This window comes from Fundulus heteroclitus, unplaced genomic scaffold, assembly GCF_011125445.2.
Source record: "Fundulus heteroclitus isolate FHET01 unplaced genomic scaffold, MU-UCD_Fhet_4.1 scaffold_387, whole genome shotgun sequence".
Lineage (NCBI taxonomy): Eukaryota > Metazoa > Chordata > Actinopteri > Cyprinodontiformes > Fundulidae > Fundulus > Fundulus heteroclitus.
In genome coordinates this window covers 24,933-48,533 of record NW_023396800.1, presented here as the reverse complement: position 1 = coordinate 48,533, position 23,601 = coordinate 24,933, and the positions used below count along the sequence as shown (strand labels likewise).

At 46.0% G+C, this 23,601-nt stretch overlaps 1 protein-coding gene across 1 annotated transcript in view; it reads right to left on the bottom strand.

Annotated features, from left to right (window-relative positions):
• LOC118560104 (protein NLRC3-like) overlaps positions 1-23,040 on the bottom strand; it is a 48,254-nt gene extending 25,214 nt beyond the window's left edge. The window contains exons 1-2 of the mRNA XM_036130826.1: positions 22,206-23,040; positions 18,608-18,790 (exon numbers count right to left, since the gene is read on the bottom strand). Of these exons, the coding sequence (XP_035986719.1) occupies positions 18,608-18,790; positions 22,206-22,987 (965 nt within the window). The 5' untranslated portion in view covers positions 22,988-23,040. The remainder of the gene's footprint in view (positions 1-18,607; positions 18,791-22,205) is intronic.
• Between the last annotated feature and the right edge of the window lie 561 nt (positions 23,041-23,601).

Genomic DNA, 23,601 nt, shown 5'->3' with positions numbered 1-23,601 from the left:
CCCATCCTCATTTGGACCGATCATAAAAACCTCTCCTACATCCAAACCGCCAAGAGACTGAACTCCCGTCAAGCCCGTTGGTCCCTGTTCTTCTCCCGATTCAACATAACCATCTCTTACCGCCCCGGCTCCAAGAACATCAAGCCTGACGCCCTCTCCCGCCTGTACTCCGCTCCCGACTCAGAGAAGGAACCAGTCACCATCATTCCCTCGTCCTGTGTTCTCGGCACTCTCCAGTGGGAGGTAAAGGATCTCATCACACAAGCACTCCCCTCAGACCCAGACCCAGGAACCGGTCCACCTAATCGCACCTACGTCCCTTCCGCCGTCAGATCACGTGTCATTCAGTGGGCTCACGCCGAAAAGTTCTCTGCACACCCAGGCATCCATCGCACTCAAAGCCTCCTAGCCCGAAGCTTCTGGTGGCCATCGATGTTCAAAGATGTCAAACAATATGTCCTCTCGTGTCCCACCTGTGCCCAGAACAAACCCTCCAACAGACCCCCTGCTGGCCTCCTTCAACCACTACCCATCCCAGAACGCCCTTGGTCACACATTGCACTTGACTTCGTCACTGGACTCCCCTCGTCTCAAGGCATGTCAGTTATCCTCACCGTCGTTGACCGATTCTCCAAGGCCTGCCACCTCATCGCACTCCGCAAGCTCCCCTCTGCTCTCCTCACGGCCCAGCTCCTGGTTAAACATGTATTCCGCCTCCACGGGATTCCCCGGGAGATTCTGTCTGACGGGTGTGGAAAGAGTTTGCCGTGGCCCTTGGGGCCCGGTACTCTCTGACCTCCGGCTACCACCCGCAGACCAACGGTCAGACAGAGCAGATGAACCAGGAGCTGGAGACCGCCCTCCGTTGCCTCACCTCCCAGAACCCTACGGATTGGAACAAGTACCTCCCCTGGATTGAGTATGCCCATAACAGTCATGTTTCTACCACCACTGGACTCTCCCCCTTCGAGGTTTCCCTAGGTTATCAGCCCCCACTCCTACCCGACAACAACCAACAGATCGCCGTTCCCTCCGTCCACGAACACATCAGCCGTTGCAAACATTTCTGGACTCAGACCATCCAAGCCCTCCAAGACACCGCAGAGCAGAACCGTCGATTCCACCTACCACCCCGGTCAGCGAGTCTGGCTCTCCACCCGAGATCTTCCCTCCCGAGCTGCCTCCCGTAAGTTGTCACCCCGTTTCTCTGGACCCTATGAGATCACCTCCGTCATCAGCCCTACCACCGTCCGTCTCCGTCTCCCGTCCCACTCCCGTGTCCATCCCATGTTCCACGTCTCCCAGATCAAGCCAGTCACCTCCAGCCCATTGTGCCCTCCGGCCGAACCCCCTCCACTCTCCCAGGACCATCATGGTCGGCAGATCCTCTGGATCGTGGCCTCCCGTCCACGAGGTAGAGGTTTCCAATACCTCGTGGATTGGGTTAGTCGTGGTCCGGAGGAGCGGTCTTGGCTTCCTGGCTCTGCGATCCCGGATCGATCCCTCGTTGAGGATTTCCTCGCCTCTCGTCCCTCCACGTCTTCCTCCGGGTCGCCAGGTGGCGACCCTTGAGGGGGGTGGTGTCAGGACTCAGCCAGCAGGGCCTGGAGGCTGATGGAGGAGGAGGAGGCTGATGGAGGAGGTGGCTGATGGAGGAGGAGGCTGATGGAGGAGGAGGCTGATGGAGGAGGAGGCTGATGGAGGAGGCTGATGGAGGAGGCTGATGGAGGAGGAGGAGGCTGATGGAGGAGGCTGATGGAGGAGGCGGCTGATGGAGAAGGAGGCTGATGGAGGAGGCGGCTGATGGAGGAGGAGGCTGATGGAGGAGGAGGAGGAGGCTGATGGAGGAGGCTGATGGAGGGGGAAGCTGAAGGAGGAGGAGGCTGATGGAGGAGGAGGCTGATGGAGGAGGAGGCTGATGGAGGAGCAGAGGCAGGGTCCAGGAGGTGTGGAGCGCCTGAACTCCTGACGCTGGCCACGGTGGTCCAAGCAGCCGGCAGACCAGCGAGGGACGTCGGCCCGGAGCGAGGCCTCACCAGGTCCTGAAGCATCTCTGACTCCTAGGTGTTCTTCTGGATCTTCTCCAGCGCCGCTGCCGTCACGCCGCCGCGCACGGCGGCCGTGCGGCGGCCCCCTAAAGAAGGCCCTTCTCCGCTCGCAGCGCGGGCTCCATCCACAGTGTGGCGCCCGGGGGTAGGGTCGCGAACCGTAAGCAGGCAGGGGGGGGGGCCGTACAGCCCGCGGCGGGCGGGAGGGGAAAAACGGGAAAGGTTCACGCATTGGCCGAGCCCGCGCGTCCGTCGAAGTGGCGCGATTTTGGGAGGGGCCAGGTGGCCGAAACGTGGACCGGCCGTACAGGACCCACAGATTCCCTTTGCCGCTGGCGTCGGGCCTTCCTTCGGCGCCACCAACCTGTCGGAGCGGGGATGACGCCAGCGTGGCAGGGGACGGGAAGGGAAATTAGGGGGCTTCCAGACCCCTAATGTGAAATAAAAAAAAAAAAAAAATTATCTCCCACTTCCAGGCTGGGGGGGTCTCAGTCAGAGACCTCTCCCCAGGAAGAGTGCGTCTCGCTGGGTAAGAGTGCTGGAACGATGACCCTCCTGCTGGAGCTCTGACATGCATCAGGCAACATCTCTAAATGTTTGGTAGGACAGGTTACAGTTTGTAACAGTGGTAGCCACATGCTGAACTTCATAAGACAATGTTATATTTATTAAAAATAACCTACCGCGATATGTACACTTTAGATGTACGGCATATAATGCCGTACAATTTAGATGTACGGCAGCTACCGTGTTATGTACACTTTAGATGTACGCCAGCTACCGTGTTATGTACACTTTAGATGTACGGCAGCTACCGCATTATGTACACTTTAGATGTACGCCAGCTACCGCGTTATGTACACTTTAGATGTACGCCAGCTACCGCATTATGTACACTCAATATGTACGGCAGCTACCGCGTTATGTACATTTAAGACCTCAAAAAAACCGCCACTTTTTAAAAGATTATGTTCAAATTATTATTTAACCCGTTTGCAAATATAGCTTTCAGACCCCTAATGTGAATAAAAAAAAATTACTCTCCCACTTCCAGGCTGGGGGTGTCTCAGTCAGAGATCTCTCCCCAGGAAGAGTTCCTCTCGCTGGGCTAGAGTGCTTGACTGGACCCCCCCTTCTGGAAGTCTGCCTTGCCATAGGCACAATTTGAGCTACTCCTGTTGATTTTGTATCCACCCCATGCTGGAGACAGAACTCAAAAAAAAATACGCCACTTATTTTAATATAATGTTAAAATTATTATTTAACCCGTTTGCAAATATAGCTTCCAGACCCCTAATATGAAATAAAAAAAAAAATTAATCTCCTACTTCCAGGCTGGGGGGGTCTCAGTCACAGACCTCTCCCCAGGAAGAGTTCCTCTCGCTGGGCTAGAGTGCTTGACTGGACCCCCCCTTCTGGAAGTCTGCCTTACCATAGGCACAATTTGAGCTACTCCTGTTGATTTTGTATCCACCCCATGCTGGAGACAGATCTCAAAAAAAATACGCCACTTATTTTAATATAATGTTAAAATTATTATTTAACCCGTTTGCAAATATAGCTTCCAGACCCCTAATATGAAATAAAAAAAAATTAATCTCCTACTTCCAGGCTGGGGGGGTCTCAGTCACAGACCTCTCCCCAGGAAGAGTGCCTCTTGCTGGGCTAGAGTGCTGGAACGATGACCCCCCCTGCTCAGGCAACATCTCTAAATGTTTGGTAGAGCAGGTTACAGTTTGTAACCCCATTAGAACACATGCTCTGAAGAACTGGGCACTCTGGGAAAGTCCAATGGGATCCTGACAGATCATTGCCCCGGGGACAAGTTTTGGCAGGATCTCATCCACAAAACCTGCGCTGTTTTGAGAAAACTGTAGGAAATAAATGAATGATAATCTAAGTTAAGCTCTTACCACTACTCACAGAAATTTTGACACATATTTAAAAATTCCACCTCCAGGCTTGGGGGGTCTCAGTCACAGACTTCTCCCCAGGAAGAGTGCCTCTTGCTGGGCTAGAGTGCTGGAACGATGAACCCCCCCGCTGGAGCTCTGACATACATCAGGCAACATCTCTAAATGTTTGGTAGAGCAGGTTACAGTTTATATTTATTATATTTATTAAAAATAACCTACCGCGATATGTACACTTTATATGTACGGCAGCTACGGCGTTATGTACACTTTATATGTACATCACCTACCGTGATATGTACACTTTATAATTACGGCAGCTACCACGTTATGTACACTTTAGATGTACGGCTGCTACCGCGTTATGTACACTTTATAATTACGGCAGCTACCGCGTTATGTACACTTTATATGTACGGCAGCTACCGCGTTATGTACACTCAATATGTACGGCAGCTACTGCGTTATGTACACTTTATATATACGCCAGCTACCGCGTTATGTACACTCAATATATACGCCAGCTACCGCGTTATGTACACTTTATAATTACGGCAGCTACTGCGTTATGTACACTTTATATGTACGGCAGCTACCGCGTTATGTACACTTTAGATGTACGGCTGCTACCGCGTTATGTACACTTTATAATTACGCCAGCTACCGCGTTATGTACACTCAATATGTACGGCAGCTACCGCGTTATGTACACTTTATAATTACGACAACTAATGCGTTATTTACACTTTATATGTACGGCAGCTACCGCATTATGTACACTCAATATGTACGGCAGCTACCGCGTTATGTACACTTTATAATTACGGCAGCTACTGCGTTATGTACACTTTATATGTACGCCAGCTACCGCGTTATGTACACTTTATAATTACGGCAGCTACTGCGTTATGTACACTTTATATGTACGGCAGCTACCGCGTTATGTACTCTCAATATGTACGGCAGCTACCGCGTTATGTACACTCAATATGTACGGCAGCTACCGCGTTATGTACATCTAGGACCTAAAAAAAACGCCACTTTTTAAAAGATAATGTTCAAATTATTATTAAATCTGTTTCCAAATTTCCCTTCCAGAGTGCTATTAAGAAATCAAAAAAATATTTCAAAGTCTAAATTGTTTATTTACTTTAATGTTGTAAATGAGAATATGATTGTTGAGGTGAGATTCGAACCCTGCTCCTCTGGGTGGAAGGCAATGTTGTTATCCACTGTGCTGCACCCGTTAGCCCGTATATATAGGGGGCAGAGAGCCGTTTTGTACTTCCATGTTGCCTGTACAGCCTCCCTCCTTCCGTACACCTTGACCCCTCCTTAACCCACATAATTACATAGGCCACGCTCTCAGCCAATAGCAAAAGCTGTTCCCCTCCCCCGCTAGTTGTGGTCGTGTAGTGCAGTTTCAGACACAACAGTGGAGCTTGATTTCCAATGAGTCCAACCATCAGCCCGTAACCTACCGCGTTTTGTACACTTTATATATACGTCCGCTACCGCGTTATGTACATCTAGGACCTAAAAAAAACGCCACTTTTTAAAAGATAATGTTCAAATTATTATTAAATCTGTTTCCAAATTTCCCTTCCAGAGTCCTATTAAGAAATTAGAAAAATATTTCAACTCTAAATTGTTTATTTACTTTAATGTACTAAATGAGAATATGAAGGCTGAGGTGAGATTTGAACCCTGCTCCTCTTGGTGGAGGGCAATGTTTTTATCCACTCTGCTACACCCCTTAGCCCCTATATAGCCGTTTTGTACTTCCATGTAGCCTGTACAGCCTCCCTCCTTCCGTACACCTTGGCCCTCTGTGTTGTCCTGCTCTAACTCTACTCCTCAGGTGTGCCTAGTTTGCTGAGGGGGCGTGTCCCACACCTGCAGCTTGTTGCAGGCGGCTTCCTCTGGCTTCTTAAGCAGAGCGATGACAGATGGAAGACGCCAGAGCCTTAAGCAGTGGTGGTACGACGTGGCCTCTGACCAAACTCCTGAAAACCTGCTGGTGAGTTTTTTTCGTCTTTGAACTTTGACTAATTTTGGATCTCCCTGTTTTTGTCACAGTTTTTGGTGCTCCCGGATTCTGCTGGTTCTTCCCTCACTCTGGTCAATCCATCTGTCACTCACGACCGGTTAGGTCAGCCCAGCTTTATGGTAAGCAGCGCAGCTTCTAGTAGTTCTCATGGTTCAGCTTTCAGAGTCACTTACTCTTCTTCTCTTTGCAGTCTCTCCAGCCGTGACGTTCTGACCCTGCCGAGTTGTCCGTAGTCCCGTCCGTTATATCTGCCTGTTTCCTAAATAAACATCTTAAAACTGTGCTTTGCTTCCCGAATCGTATCTGCATGTGGGCTCGTCATCTGAAAACCATGACAGTACCAAGTTTGGTACACTTCTTTTTAGGAGGCCCTGATTAAGGCCTCATCAAGGTGAAAAAAACAGCTTCTGGGAGACAAAAGAAACAGCCACATGTGCTCAGGTGGGCTTGTTTCGATCGTCTCTATTTACTGTTTAGTTTGTGAGGCTACGATGCTGCTTTGCTAAACAGTGGCACAAAACACTGGTTTCTAGGAGGCCCCATTGAGGCCGCCTAAGCAAGGTGAAAAACCCAGCTGCTGGGAGACAAAGGAAAAAGCTACATGGGCTCAAGTGGGCTTGTTTCGATCGTCTCCATTGACTCTTTTGTTTGGTACCAAGTTTGTTACCCTTTGTTGCTCCTATGCTGAACAGTGGCACAAAACACACTGCTTCTCTGTGTTTTGTGCATCTCCTTATGTACACCTTGGCCCCTAAAAAACACGCATAATTAAATAAGCCACGGTCTCGGCCAATAGCAGAAGCTTCCCCACTTTTCCCTTCCCGCCCGTAGTTGGTTCGTGCAGTGCTCTTTCCGACACGTTGGTGGTGCTATGCTGGGTGGGCTAATAAGCCATTGTAATGCAATGGAACCAGTTCCGTACAGCCTCCCTCCTTCTGTACACCTTCCATTGTAAAGCAATGGAACCAGTTCCGTACAGCCTCCCTCCTTCTGTACACCTTCCATTGTAAAGCAATGGAACCAGTTCTGTACAGCCTCCCTCCTTATGTACACCTTGGCCCCTAAAAAACACCCATAATTAAATAAGCCACGGTCTTGGCCAATAGCAGAAGCTTCCCCACTTTTCTCCTCCCCTCCATAGTTGTGTTCGTGCAGTGCACTTTCCGACACGTTGGTGGCGCTATCCTGGGTGGTCTAAGCCATTGTAACGTACAGCTATCCTTCCTTTCGTACGTGCCCCCCCCCCTCCGATACCCCCAGATTCGCTAAATCTAGAAGAGAGCGCCATCACATGGTGCACGGAAGGCAGCACGCCCGTATGAAACGCCGACTTGGACCAAGCGGGCGAAATGCTGGAGCATGTATTGCGCGCGTACGTACACTACCACGTAACGAACACATACATACTGATTGTATGTGTAAATCCGTACGTACTGTATTCAAAAGCATTGCGGCTGTACGGCCGGGAATGGGCTGGCGCCCACCAGGGAACCCGCCCCAAACCCGAGGACCGCCAACGCAGCGGAGGAGGGCAGGACGTGGGGGGATGGGCTCCGCACCTATCGGAGACTTGAGATGTTATTGGGAGAGGGAGCGGACCGGGCCCGAACCTGGAAAAAAAAAAAAAAAAAAAACTCATTCACACCATCCCTCCCTTGTGCCCCACTCGCCACACACAGACACACAAAAAAAGGACGCTGTACACACATTTCCACACAGCATTCACCTCCAGAAATCCCAAGTGGGGGGGGGGGTCACCACAATTCAACCATACGACTGCCTGTGCCCGATCCCCGGCCCCGCCCCCGGACCAGACGCCCCCCGGATCAGGCCCCCCAGAGAGGGGAGGCCGACACGACCCGTACGGGCCACCTGACCAGAGCCCCCCCTCACCCACTATATACCTAATAAACCCCCTCCGACCCCGACCTTGCCCTAGCCACCCCTTCCCCCCATCCCTTCCTGGGGAGAGCAGAGGCGTCAGCCCCAGACCCGGTAAGCCGCCGGCTACCCGCAGCAGCCCCCCGCCAAGACCCCGGACCCAGTGGCCCGCACCTCCTCCAGGCCCCAGACTCCGTGCCGCGAACGGAGACCGGGCGTGTGCAAAAGACCCCGATCCTCCCTACGCCCGCTCAGATGTTGTGTTGTTGCATGTTGATCTCAGGTGTGTTTAAAACTGGGAGCACCGAAGGGGGTGCACGGCACAGCCCACCCCCCTCCGGAAGGAAGCTGGTGTCAGCGCCCCCCCTCCAAGCAACTGCCCAGAACCCTCAATGTCTAAATACGCGAGGGGGTGAAGGGAGCCGCCCGAGGCGAGGCTCACACAACATAAGCCCCCCCCCCAGACGTCTTCCCCCCACCCCCCCATATTGTGGCCTACATGAATGTGCGTTGTGAAAATGTTTGGAGTGAAAGTGTCTAAAATGCATGATAAAATTAGGGAGAGGGACGTCACCAAAAGGTGGCAACCTCCAGTAACGCTCTCTCCCCAAGGAACTACATGTGTGGTGGCGTGATGGAGCAGGCAGAGGGAGGAGTCAGGAGATGGGGAGCAAAGGACTGGGGAGCCAACACAGGGAGCCAGCTCCCCTACTGACTCCAATAGGCACCCCCGGTCCCCGAAAGCCCCATCCGGAGAAAGGGGCCCCTCCAGCGGCACCACCATAGCCCGGGGGCCGGGGAGAGGCCGCAGGGCCCCCCAGCCAACCACCCACCAGGACCAACACCTCTACCTCCCCCAGCCTGCCCCCCAAGGCTACTGGCTTTAACACCCCCCCAAAAAAATTAATAATAATAATAATAACTAGAAAATTCCTGAAGAAATTTAGCAAGGCGCCTGCCACTGGGTGCGTACCGTGCCGTCAGAAATAGCTACAGGAAGCAACACTGCGAATTTCAGCTTCCTACGGCCTTCACAGCCCCCGCAGCGGCCGTCGAAAGGTGCCATGTTAAGTCAATGGACCTCCTAGGAGCCTCTTGCTAGCAGCGTTGTCATGGAGACTCACTGACAGCTGCAGCCCTCTCTCTGTCTGTAAAGGCAGAAGAACCCTGGCTAAGCAGCAGTTGGTAGGACCTTCCCAAAGCTACTTCTGGTTAGCAACATGCTAACGGTTAGCCGCTAGCATGGTTGTGTTCAGTATCACCGGGTGATGTTACTCTGTTAGTTTGGTTGAAATCCTGTACTGAGAAGTGCCTAAAAAGGGAGAAAATCCTAAAATTCACCAAATCTGTCAAGCAGGAGTTTGTACAAGCTTCTTAAAGCTACTTCCGGTTAGCAACATGCTAACCGTTAGCCGCTAACATGGTTGTGTATGGTATCACTGGGTGAGTGTACTCTGTTAGTTTGGTCCAAATCCTGTACTGGGATGAGCCTCAAATAGGGAGAAAAAACGTTGTTTATAACGTTGCCATGGTAACTCAAAATGGCGGGTGGTACAAAAAAATACTTCATGGGATCATCACACATGTTTTAATATACACACTGTGGGGATTATATTACAAAACACTAAGTCTCCCACACCGGGAATCCATCCCATGACCTCTTGCATGCTAAGCCTGCACTCTCCCTCTGAGCTATACTGTAGCGCCATATATGGGCATGCATTATTGGGAGCATAAGGGGTTTGGTCCCCCATTGAAAAGCATTGGATGTTTGACACCTCATAGCTTGGAGATGCTTTATGCGACGTAGTCCAAATTTCTTGTGGAGCTTTCTCTCTAAAGGAAGAACAGACTCTGTGAAGCAGAAATTGGTGAAACCTTCTTAGAGCTACTTCCGGTTAGCAACATGCTAACTGTTAGCCGCTAACAAGGTTGTGTTCAGTATCACCGGGTGATTGTACTCTGTCAGTTTGGTCTAAATCCTGTTGTGGGAAGTGCCTCAAATAGGGGTGCCAATACTTATTGTCACCAAACGTGACCAAAGTTCATGGGACAGATTGGCCTCCTTTAGAAACTCAGCCTCACCACATCTGGGCCCAGAACTCAACATTTGACCAAAATGGTGTGTAGTGCCATTTCCCACAGGTGGGTGGTGCTGTATTGGCCAATTGGGTCGTGTCTGGTTATCATGCCAGGTCCTGTTGGAAGCAAAGGCCCAATAGGAAAGCATGTGACATCCAAAATGGCACAGAAAACTGACACATGGCTGAAAGTCACTTTAAAATTTTAAAATGTTAAGAGGAAGTGACTGTGCGAATTTCAGATTTCTACATTAATCACAGCCACTGCAGCGGGCATCGAAAGTTGCCATTCTATCTCAATGGAGCATCTCCCTCTGGCCCTCAGAGTTCCGTCGTCATGGAAACTCACTGACACAGCTGCAGCGGGCCAGCCTACTGAAGTGCAGACACTTATAATTATTATAATGGAGAACTTTGCCTCGAACAACGCTCCATATCTCCTGATCCATAAATGGTAGAGACATAATTTTTTCTGTGTTTAGTTCGTAACGGATAGGGGAAGAAGAAAAGCTATCATTTTTTGCTGGAAAAACTTTAATAAAGGCGTAAAAAATTATGATATAAAGGCGATTTTTATGGATTTTCAGAAATCCTCTAAAAACGGTCCCGAACAAATCGCTGTAACTCAAAAAGTATAAGAGATATCAAAATCATTCTTTCACCATGAGTATCAGCAGGCTTTTGAGGACCATGAAGCTCATTTTTATGTTTGTACAAGAATCTGTGTAGGCACAGCGACAATGTAAAAAAGTGGTTGATGTGGGAAAATGCAGCTCCAAAGCGTTTTTAGGATTTTGCACATTCGCTACTCCCGAACAAATTGTTCCTGCGGAAAAACCGTAACAGTTATCCTCAAAATTCCTTTTTTGTGAGTGCCAGAAGGGTTGGGACATTCATGTGTGACAGTTTCATGCCTGTACATAAAACGGTTTAGGAGTAGCGACGATACGAAAACATGTGATGTTTTGGATTGAATGGGGGAGGTTTCGGGTTTGTGTCGCTTTGAGGTGATTTGCGAAAAATCTATAAATGCCACACCAATGAGAGTTACATTTCCTGAATCCTGACAAAACCTACAATACCTACGTTTTGATGTATAATGTGTCTATGTAGAGTGAAAATTGAGCGAGTAAGCTCAAATTGTTCGGAGTTTTGAAATTTTAAAAAAAGCTAGAGTGGGCAACTCTAGCGGTTGGAGAATTCCGTCATTGACTTTCATTGTAAATGATGATTTCGCTGATTTTTGGACATGAGCTTTGAGGAGTAACTGTGAAGAGACGATAAAAGATATCCACATGCCGTTTTCACTTCTGAGTAGTTCACAGATATATCTACAAACTGGAAGTTAAACGGTGTTCGTAGGTGAAAGCATGACGATACAGTACAGCTTTGAAAATGGTCATTTTGAGGCTTTTTCGAGGTTTTCTTTCGACCCGACTCCATTCATTCCTATGGGTTTTTTTGGGGGGGGGTTTTTCGCTTTTTGCGTTGCCATGGTAACTCGAAACCCCAATAAAAGTAGTAGCACACTATTCCCGACCGAGCCGCACGTTTTGGTACCTATATCCTGGGGGTGCACGCTACGGTTCGGGCCGCATTAATCGTAAAATAATAAAGAATAATAATAAAGAGTCCGTTTAGAGATGCATAGTAATAGGTGCCTCCATGCATTTGCATGGGAGGCAGTGCTGTGCTTCGCACAACACTGCCTCCTCATTGCAAATGCTATGGCAGGTGCCTAATAATAATAATAATAATAATAATAATAATAATAATAATAATAATAATAAATAAACAAATAAATTAATAAGATGAGGGACCCTGGCCAGCCAGCCCGCACGAGCCATCCCAAACCCCACCCCCCAAGCGAAACCCGCACCGGGAGACTACACGGACCAGGACCGGGACAGGGGGCCGGAAACAAGCCCACCAGAACGTCCACCAAACCCCCCCCCCCACCCCACTCGTAGATTTAACCCCTCCCCAACACTAACATTCAAACATCTCCCCATACATTCGACACTAGACAACCAGGCTGGGTAAGTCACTACTCCCCCTCCCTCCCCTTCCCTTCCCCCCACTAGCAGAGTGCCAACCCAAAGAAGGGGAAGAGCATCTGCCCTCAGATGTTAATGACCATGCCCCCCTACCAGCTCAACAGGCCCCGAGGCCCCCCAGCGCACCAGAGGCCCCGTGCAGGGGCAGACACCCGGGCGCACGCCGGCCCAGACCCCAAGCGGCACACCCCCCGGAACCGGAACCCCCGAGGCCCCACCAGGGCCTCCGCCCGAGGGTGGCACGCCCCAGGGACCCCAGGCCCCCAGACCCACCCAGGACCCACCGAGCGACAGCACAGCCACCAGGTCAGTAACCCACGTCCGTCACCGCGTAGCTCCCCAAGAGCGCCGCAAGCGGTGCTGTGGGCCACCCGTAGGCCTCCCAAGCTCCTCCCGGATGTCAGACCCACCGAACGCCCCACTCCAAGTGCCCCCAGAGTCCCAGGAACCCCTCCACCCAGCCACTGCGCCCTGCAGAAAGCAACCCACCGCCCTCCATTCCACTAAGTGATAGTGCTAATCAAAGGAGCCCAAAGAGATTGAACAGATGTGGATGCAGATGCTGTCTCAAGATTAATATGATCCAACAAAGGATATCTATACTGATTGATACTGAGATTCTCCTTACTTTTCCAATTCATGAGGATAGTTTTCTTTGCGATACATAGTGCAGTGAAAACCATGTAAACTATTTTATTCCCCAGAGGGCTTTCCTCAAAATTACCGAGCAAGCAAACTGATGGGGAAGGTGTAATTTTACAACTCAAACACTTTGATAAGTCCTTACATATCTGTGTCCAGAACCTCTGGACTGGTGTGCATAACCATAACGCATGCATATAATTATCAGGATGATTGCCTATGCAGTGTGGACAGATATTAGATTGTGCCAGACCCATCTTGAATAATCTTTGTCCTGTGTAGTGTACTCTGTGAAGGATTTTGTATTGTATTAGTTGTAAGTTGGTGTTTTTAGTCAATTTGAAAGTTCTCAGACATATCTGGGCCCAGAAGTTTTGTTCAAAGCTGACTGATAGATCCTCTTCCCATTTCATAATAGGAAGAGATATTGAATCATCTATTTTAGTCAGTGTCCTGTATGATTTAGACAGTAGTTTGGGGGGGTTTAAATCTAGGAACTCTAATATATTACTTGGAATTTGTAGACCACCTTTAACATGCTTAATTTTTTTTCTAATTATAGATTTAAGTTGTTCATATTCCAAAAAAATATTTTTACTAATGCCATATTGCATATTTAGTTTGGAAAAATTGATGAACTCGGTTCCATCAAGTAAGTGTTCCAGATATTCAATACCTTTATTCTTCCAGTATGTAAAGTTTATCATATTATTATTATGTAGGATGTCAGGGTTGTTCCAGATGGGTGTACGACTGCATGGGATAAGTGACGACTTTGTCATTTTAAGAAACTCCCACCATGCTGTCAGAGTAGAGCTGATATTGATATTTTTAAAGCATGTATGCCGTTTTATATTTGAGCTAATAAACGGCAAGTCTGAAGTCATGATATTATTGCATATTTTCTGTTCTATATCTATCCTGGGCTCGTCTAAAGGATTATGCTTTATCCATTTAGTGATATATTGTAGTCTATTTGCCAAGTAGTACTTATGGAAGTTAGGAAGATCTAGTCCCCCTCTGTCTTTAGTTTTCTGTTGCGTCTTTAAGCTGATACGGGGCGGTTTATCTTTCCAAAGAAATTTAGAGATTGAAGAGTCTAGAGATTTAAACCAGTCAGATGATGGTTTATTGGGGATCATTGAAAATAAGTAATTAATTCTAGGTAAGACCATCATTTTAATCGAAGCTACCCTACCCATGAGTGAAATTGGAAGCGATTTCCATCTATCCAGGTCATCTTCTATCTTTTTTTAAAGTGGGATGTGATTAGATTTTACTAAATCCGCAAGTTTAGACGACACAGTGATACCCAAATATGTGATGTTTCCTGAGCGCAAATGTAAATCTAGGGGGTTTTGGAAAGAGCAATTAATTGGCAGTACCGTAGATTTAGACCAGTTTATAGAGTAATCAGAAACCTTTGAGAAGGATTCTAGTAATCTAATTACTTGAGAAAGGGAAGAGTTTGAGTGCTGAAGATAGAGTAATACATCATCAGCATAAAGACTAATTTTATGCTCTATATTCATGCATTTTATACCTTTAATAACCTTTGTTTGTCTAATTGTTGCTGCTAGAGGTTCAATAAAAATGGCAAAAAGTGAGGGGGAAAGTGGGCATCCTTGCCTAGTGCCCCTCTGGAGACAAAAGCTGGAAGATGTTTGATTATTTGTCCTGACACAGGCTGTAGGAGAGCTGTATAAAATTTTTAACCAATTTATAAAAAAATTGCCAAAACCAAATTTATGCAGAGTAGCGAATAAAAAATTCCAATTTACTCTATCAAATGCTTTTTCTGCATCTAAAGACATAATAATAGTTTTATTATTTGTACTGTAGGAATAATCTATTAAATTAAGTAATCTGCGTGTATTTGTGGATGACTGCCTTCCTCTGATAAAGCCAGTTTGGTCTGAGTGGATTATGAAAGGAGTGACTTTATCTAATCGTTTTGCAAAAGCTTTACATATTATTTTAATATCCACGTTGATTAAGGATATGGGACGATAGCTGGTGGGCAACATAGGATCTTTGCCTGGCTTAAGCAGAAGACTGATGGTGGCAGAGTTCATATTAGCTGGAAATCTGCCATTTTCCTGAATTTCTTGCAACATTCTGTGAAACGTTGGTGCCAGAATACTCCAGAACTCCTTATAAAACTCAGTAGGGAATCCATGTGGGCCTGGAGGCTTTTTATTGGGCATGCTTGTTAAAGCTTCCTGAACTTCAAGTGTTGTCAGCGGTGATTCCAGTGTCGTTCTTTGGTTATCTGATAGTTTAGGAAGTGTAATTTTATCCAGAAACTGCTTGATGACATTGTCTGATGGATTTATCTGTGATGTGTATAAAGTTTTGTAGAAATCACGGAAGGTGTTATTTATACATTCTGGATCATGTAATGTATTCCCATTGGAATCTATAACTGCAAATATAGTCGTTTTCTCTTTATTTATTTTTAGCTGATTAGCTAAGAAGCTTCCTGACTTATTGCCATGTTCAAAATTTTCTAATCGAAGTTTTTCTATTAGAAATTTGTTTTGCTTTTCAACATACTGGTTTAATTCTAGTTTTATTTTACGGATTTTACCCAACTTTCCCTCTTCCAGGGAAGTTTCTAGTAACTTAAGTTTTTCTTCTAATTCCGGAATCTTCTTGTTTTCCAACTTCTTTTTGTGAGATGAGAATGAAATTATTTTGCCTCTCATCACTGCTTTCCCTGCTTCCCAAAGTATAGAAGCTGAAGTGCCTGGCAGATCATTGTGTTCTAAGTATGAAGCCCACTCTTCTTTGAAAAATTTATTAAATTCTTCATCTTTAAGCAGCGATGTATTAAATCTCCAGCTCTTGTTTTGTGGGGTTATTTTTTTATTTGTTAGGGTTAAAGTAACAGGAGCATGATCACTAATAGCGATAGGATGAATTACAGCATCTGAAACGTCCGACAGCAGCGAACTGCTGATTAAGAAATAGTCCAAACGAGAATACGAGTGGTGAACATTTGAAAAAAAAGTATATTGCTTACTATTAGGATGAAGAGAACGCCATGCAAGGCAAAGACCAAAATCACTCATGTATTGTTTGACTATATTTAATGACTGCCAACTACGCTGAGTCCCTGTAGTATTCAGCCTGTCTATTTCCTCATTTAGACCAAAGTTGAGGTCACCCCCAATAATTAGAGAACAATCCCCGTGTTTTAAAAGTGCGTGGAAGAGTTTGTGGAAGAATGAGGGTTCATCAACATTTGGACCATATACACTAACAATACATAACTTCTGATTATGAATAGATATTTTAATTATTATGAATCTACCTTCGGGATCAATAATTTTGTCTAATATTTTAAAACTAACGTTTTTGTGGATTAAAATTGCTACTCCTCTCTGTCTAGAGTTGTAGCAGGCAGCAAACACATTGGGGAACTCAGGTGAGTTAAGATCACTTACAGTTGTATCTGATTTATGGGTTTCTTGCAATAAGACAACATCTGCCTTTAATCTTGTAAGCTGGTTAGAGATCTTTAGCTGTTTTTCCCCGGTGCCTGCTCCATGCACATTCCATGACACAAACTTTACATTCATCATAGGTGAAAGTGAGAAGATGAAAAGTGCATGTCCTCAGAAGAATAGTTATACAAAGACCCAGGTAGCATCAACTGACGTGCTTGTGATTTCCTGGTCAGCAGGAAAGGAGCAGATGAATAATATAAAGAAAGACAGAGAATTAAGAAAGTGCAAAGAGTGAGAAAAGATGAAAGAGAAATAACCATCACCCATGCCTCGTGTACCCAACCGTGACTAACAACCATACCGTGCCAACATGCTCTTGAGCTGTGCATTTATTTCTTTTATCACCGTGTTCCGAACACATTCTTTTTTTCCAAACGAGACAAGCTATAAATCCACCCTTTGTTCATCTAATAAAGCCAAGGAGTGATCTTCTGATCCCTGAACAACTGACCATTGATATAAAGTTTGTCAACTGCAACGTTAGCTCTGACGCCCTCATTAATGTATTTTTTCCTGATTGGAAATAACACTCGCCTACGGTCTAGGATTTCCTTGGGAAACTGGTCATTAACACTGAAATCCGTTCCTCTCAATTCGCGGCCATAGCTTTTAACAAACACTTTTTGTTTATAATGCTCAAATTTGGCTACATTCGGACGAGGGCGGATTTTATCGGGTTTCTTACCTCCGAGCCAGTGAACGCGATGAAAGGTGATGTTTTTTACCTGATCCGCCGGTATTTTCAGCTTCTGCTGGAGAAACTCACGTATAGCAAACTCAGGGTCTTCCTCCTGCCGCTCCGGGATGCCTGCAAAGACGAGGTTGTCTCTCATACTTCGCGACTGTATGTCCAGAATGGATTCTTTCATCTTCTTATTTTCGCCGGTCAGCCGCGTCAACCCCTCGGTTAGCTCCGTGACTTTCCCCCTCAGCGCGTCATTTTCCGCGGCAACAGAAGCTAGCTGGGCTTGGCTAAATTCGACCGCTTCTCTCAAAGCCTGGAACTCTTTGTGGAGCACCTCTACCAAGGCGAGGCGAGCGTCCAGGCTGGTAAGCTTTTTGTCCAGGACGTTGCTGTAGCTCCTGTCGGGAGACAGCGTGGAAGTTGAGGCACCGGTAGACCTAGACCAGGTTCGTTTGAGTGAAGGTGTGTTTGTGGCTGCGGGATTTTTTTTCTTCCCCATCACGATGTTGTCAAAACACTCGTCCAGGTAGCTCTCCAGGCTTGTCAAGGTCTCTTCTTCCAGTTTGTTCCCTCGTGAAAATGGGACAATTGTTAATGTTTAAACTTTGCTTTGTTTAATTTTCAGTTATTGGTTATTACTTACCTGAGTGGATTTAATTTTGAACTACATGTATGCCGCCATTTTACTTACGCACAGCTCACAGCTCTCGCGAGATCTTAGCAGCTCATCCCGCTTGGTTTCCTTCTTGGTGCTCAAACTTGTTGGCTTGTTGCTAAACGGTACCGCTGAGTCCAGAGAGCATCTGCTGCAGTAGAGCTTTTTACTTTTCAATATTGTGCTGTAGTTTTAATAGCCACACTGCTGGGTCCTGGTTCTGGTTCTGGTTCTGTCTGATTGAGCTGTCAGACTGAAGAGGACGGTTCCTCTCTGAGCCGCACCAACAGAACAGCAGCTTCAGGACAAAGCTGAGCTGCTGGAACCTGCTGGTGCCGTCCATCCAACCATTTTCCAACAGGCTTATCCCTGCTGGGGTCCTGAGGGCTGCTGGTGTCTATCTGCAGCTGTCAGTGGCTGAGAGGCGGGCTTCACCTGGACAGGTAAGCAGCCTATCACAGGACAACACAGAGACAGACAGGACAACCAACTATTCACACACAAACTCACACCTAAGGAGAATTTAGAGAGGCCAGTTAAGCTAACAGTCATGTTTTAGGACTGTGGGAGGAAGCCGGAGTACCCAAAGAGAACCCACGCATGCACAGGGAGAACATGCAACTTGCTGGTTGCGTCGCTTTGATTTAGTTTACATTTTCTCTCTTTGTTCTTCTCAGACATTCATTTTTTAGATAATGCTATTTTATTATGTTTATTTTACTGTTTATGTGTATGAATGTGATCCTGGCACTACTCTGGAGGAACAAAGATTAATGTTTCATGTAAAGATGTGACAAAGAAATGAAAATTAAAGCTAAATTATCTGATCTTGTAATCTAAATCTTTCCCAAATTAAATTAAAACATCTCCATCAATAATTCACATCATTTGACTTATTTTACTAATTTTTGTTCTTCAGTCCAAATCATTTTAAGTGTTAAATGTTCAATACTGAAAATATCAAAGAAGAAAATAAATAATTAACAAGGCAAAACATTTGGACAGCAGGTTGTCTGTAAAGAAAAAATGTCATAACAAAATTATTAATTAAAATAAGTTTTAAGCAGTGAAGATAAAACCTACGCCAGCTTCTTTACTTTACAGAATGGAGTCTCCAGGATCTCACAGAGACTCTTCATGTCAGAGTCTCCAATGATTGTCCGTACATCGATCTTATCTATTTCCAGGTCAGTCAGGAAGAGGTTGGACTTCAGAGCTGAGGCCACAACTTCACATTCAGTCCATGAGAGCTCACAGCCCAATAGTCTGTGATGATAGAAAGAATCAGATCAGTTGTAGTTAAATCAAACTAATGAACACTGATAAACAGACTAAAAGATGATGACTAAACAGTGATGTCATCATCAGATGAACATCTGCTCTTCACATCAATGTCCTGTTTGACCCACACAGAGAATCTCTTCAGTCTCTTCAGGTCTTGGTTCTACTGCAGAGCTGCTGTGTCTCTGCTTTGGTTAAAAGCTTCATTTAACCACAAAGATGAAGAAATATCATCTAGAGTAAAACAACAGAACTGACTAAATCTATCTGGATGTCCATGGTAGCATTTGGCCGTCTCCTCTATGTAAATTATCACCAGATCATCTCTAGACATATGTGAGTCTAGTGATAATACACTATGGTTGTTTTGGCTTCATCTCACTTCCAAATCATCTCTAACTATACATACAAGTGACGCCTCTTCCTTTTACTGGAAGTGACCAAACTGGGTAAAATTACTGGGAATGTATCAGAAAGAAAACAGGAGGCTCCAGTTTTCATTCAGTAAAGAGAGTCATGACTTAATGTAACAGATAATGGCATTACGTTACTTCCAATAGAACACAGTGTGTTACTACAACTGCATAAATAAAGCAGCTTTTCTTCAGAGCATGCTCTCCACCAGTGTGCGATTTGCCAAAAAAAAAAAAAAAAAAAAAAACAGAGGGGGGGGGGTTCATTTCAAAAGTTTTATTATTGAATAAAAGTTTTATTAATAATGGTTAGCTAGCAGTGCAGAGGTTTGGAAAACATCTGGAAGTCTGTGTGTCCTTGGCAGTGAGGCGAAGGGAGCAGAAATCCAGAACATGACATCCTGTGTGACCCAAAAAGAGGTCATCTGACAAGATAAGGTTGTCTGTTTTTCAACGTTTGTGGAGCTGTTCCCAGAAATAAGACCATGTCTGCCAAAGAAGACTGGAAGCACGGGGACACTGCTGGGTCACGGCGCAGACCAATGGATGGACACAGACTGTTATTTGTAAAACACACTCATCTGTAAAAAAAAAAAAAAGCATGTACACTGTGTTGTAATCAGGACTCTTAGCTCACACCCGTTGTACATGCGAGTTTTGGAAATACAAGGGTTCTCCAGTTGGCGAGCAGAGAGACCTCATTTCCCCGTGTCATTTTTCTTTTTTACGGTTTAATAGTTTAATAATCTCCCACAGCAGGTGCTCTTTGAGGTAGCTAGCTAGATCCAGTAGGTTAGACAATTGTTTTTAAACTTGCGCCATCTACTGTCGGGACTCGGGTGTGGGTATGGAGAAAACGTAATAATACTCTATAAAAACAAACAACAAAATTAATTTACAGATGTGAAGGACACAACAGATGTATTAATATAAATCCATAATATTCAGGGGTTAAAGCAAATATAATCAATTTGACTGAAAAATGTTTCCAGTCAGCCCATATATTCCTGATGCCGTGGACGTCATGCCACCTTAGTAACCTCATTTGCTTATTGTGCAAAGTCCACTTTAACCAAATCTGGTAGTTCCATTGATCATTCCTGTATCTCTGCCACCCTCCAGCTTCAGAGCCTTGGTGCCATCCTGGACAGCCTCTCCATAATCTCCTTCACTTTCCACATCCATAACATCACCTGGTTAACTTAATATTTGCAGCATCAAGTTCTTCCTTCACACTTTTGCCAAACTGGTCCACAGTCCACTCACCTTTTCACTTTACAATTTCAAAACCCTCCATAAACTGCAGCTAATTCAAACGACAGCAACTTGCATCATTACATCATCTTCTTCACACCTGTACATTAACTCCACTGTCACATTCAATATAAATCAATCCTATGTGTCCCCACCTCTCGCTCATTGACTGCTGGAGATGGTCAACAGCCCCTCCACGACCTTCTTTTTTACTCTTTCAGTTTAGACACACTTACCGAGGGAAGTTATTGTCAGCTGTTCTATCCACTGAACTTGCTGACCTGCTGCTTCGCATAAATCCAAAGAAAACCTTTGACCACCGCTACGTTCATTCATGCATCTGAGGTCAGTTTGAGATGTTTTTTCAAAAGTTAAAATGATTGAACTCCGATAAACCTCAAACTAGTAGATTTCCGCTTTGCAAAGACCCGCCCTACTCTCCTTCTGATTGGCTAATGTCCTGGCTCTGCCATTTCATTGGTTGAGCGCAGCTTCTGTTTAAAATCTTGAATAAAAAGTCTACACAGAACTTTCCAAATGACGAAAGTCCCTCACAGTGACGAAGAACTTTAAACCCCTGATAGTGTTACTTATTCAGATCAGAAGGGGAGGAACAGTGGGAGTTCTAGAGCAAATTTAGCAGGGGGGCCAGGGTGGGGCCAGTGTTTTTTCAGAGGGGCACAGAACAAAAGATTGGGGGGGGGGGGAATTTAACAGGTCAACATTTCATTGTTTAATATTTTAAGTAAGCCAAAAAGCCAGTTGTGGCTCTGGAACTGCAGGTTGCAGACCCCTGATCTTTTCTCAATACAGTGGGAGCTTAACGTGAAACAGCTTAATTTTTAAACATTTTTTTTTTAATTTATTCTCTTATTATTTTGTTATTTTATTATTGGGTACAAACATAAACGAAAAAAAATACAACTGATCCAAATGACCAGTCACGGTATCTTTGTCAGCATTTATCATCCTAAGAAATTTAATATAATGTTTTTAGTACAGGGGCCAGGAGCAGTTCTACAGGGGCACAGGCCCTGTTGGCCCGTGTCTAGAACCGCCCCTGGGGAGGAATGTATCCCCCCCAGGGATAAAACATGGTTGACCCGAAGGGGGGACATCACAAATGGGGGGGCTTACTCCAAGGGTTGAAGATGTCAGTGACAGTCGTAGACACTGGGAGACAAACATAGTTGTGGACTGTTTCAGAGAACAATGAAAGCGTACCTATTACTTAGAGGTTAGGAACTGAACAGCAGACAAACCAAGGCTGTTCAACCATGCCGCTCATCTGGGCTGTTTTTCACACAATGTTTCTGATCTTCTCTGATTTATTTAGTTTTTACAAAGAAGTCATTTAAGGGCCAGACTACCATCACCAGCAGACCAGAAGTGGCCCACAGACCATCAGTTCAATAGCCCTGACCTAAAGAGTGATTTTCTAAAAAGGTGAATTATGGGTAACAGCCCAATGAGTGAAGAGCTGTTTAAAGTTTAAAATGTGTCTCTGGATGATTGAATCTTTCTAAAAGATCAAAATCTCTAAATACCAAAAGCTGCAGCAGAGCTGACCTGAATGAGCTGAAGATTTAGAAATCTGAATGGTTGAAATAGTCCAAAGTCTTAAAGAAATAGTTAAAGGTCCAAAAACACCCAGAACTCACTGAATAATGAAGAATAAACCGGGCGACAATAATGCTGAATCAGCATCAGTCAGTGAAGACATCTGGACTCACCGAGCCTTTCTGCAGTTCCTCACAGCTGGAACCAGACTCTGTCGTCCTGATTCTGATGTGTTGTACTTCTCCAGGTCCAACTCATCCAGAACCTCCTCTGACATCTGCAGCATGTAGGCCAGAGCTGAACACTGGATCAAAGAGAGCTTCTCTGATCTGTTCTCTGATTTCAGGAACTGTTGGATCTCCTGATAAACTGAGAGGTCCTTCATCTCCATCAGACAGTGGAAGATGTTGATGCTTCTGTCAGGAGAGATTTTATAAGTGATATAATCAATTTTCATCTCCTTCAGGTTGGTGATGACTCTCTGGATGGTTCCTGGACTGTTCTCTGTCTGACCCAGCAGGCCTCCTAAGAGTCTCTGGTTGGACTCCACAGAGAGGCCATGAAGGAAGCGAGCAAACAGGTCCAACTGGCCATGTTTTTTTCTGAGGGATTTACCCATGATGCTCTTCAGGAACTCATCCAGAGATGTTTCACTGTATTGTTTTCCAAGGAAGTTCTCCACCACCTGTGTGTTCCTGCTGGTGAAGCAGTGGAACATGTAGACTGCAGCCAGAAACTCCTGAATGCTCAGATGAACAAAGCAGTAGACTGATTTCTGGAAGATCACGCTCTCTCTCTTGAAGATCTCTGTACAAACTCCTGAGTACACCGAGGCCTCTGTGACATCCAGACCACACTGCTGCAGGTCTTCTTGGTAGAACATGATGTTTCCTTTCTCCAGATGTTCCAACGCCAGCCTCCCCAGCTTCAGGAGAACTTCCCTGTCAGCCTCCATCTGCTTCTTCTGACTCCTCCTACGTCTTCCATGGTACTTGTTCTTCTTCCTCCTGGTCTGGACCAGCAGGAAGTGAGAGTACATGTCAGTCATGGTCTTGGGCATCTCTCCTCTCTGCTCTGTGGTCAACATGTTCTCCAGAACCGTAGCAGTGATCCAGCAGAAGACTGGGATTCCACACATGATGTGGAGGCTCCTGGAGGTCTTGATGTGGGAGATGATTCTGCTGGACAGCTCTTCATCACTGAACCTCCTCCTGAAGTACTCCTCCTTCTGGGCGTCGGTGAAGCCTCGTACCTCTGTTACCCTGGCAACACATGAAGGAGGGATCTGATTGGCCGCTGCAGGTCTGGAGGTGATCCAGACCAGAGCCGAGGGAAGCAGGTTCCCCTTGATGAGGTTTGTCAGCAGAACGTCGACTGATGACTTCTGTGTGACGTCAGAAACCACCTGACTGTGGCTGAAGTCCAAAGAAAGTCTGCTTTCATCCAGGCCGTCAAAGATTAAGAGAAGTTTGTGGCGAGCCAGCCGCTCTGCTGGAAGCTTCTGGAGGGTTGGATGGAAAACATGGAGCAGCGTTAGAAGACTGTGGTGCTGACCTCTGATCAGGTTCA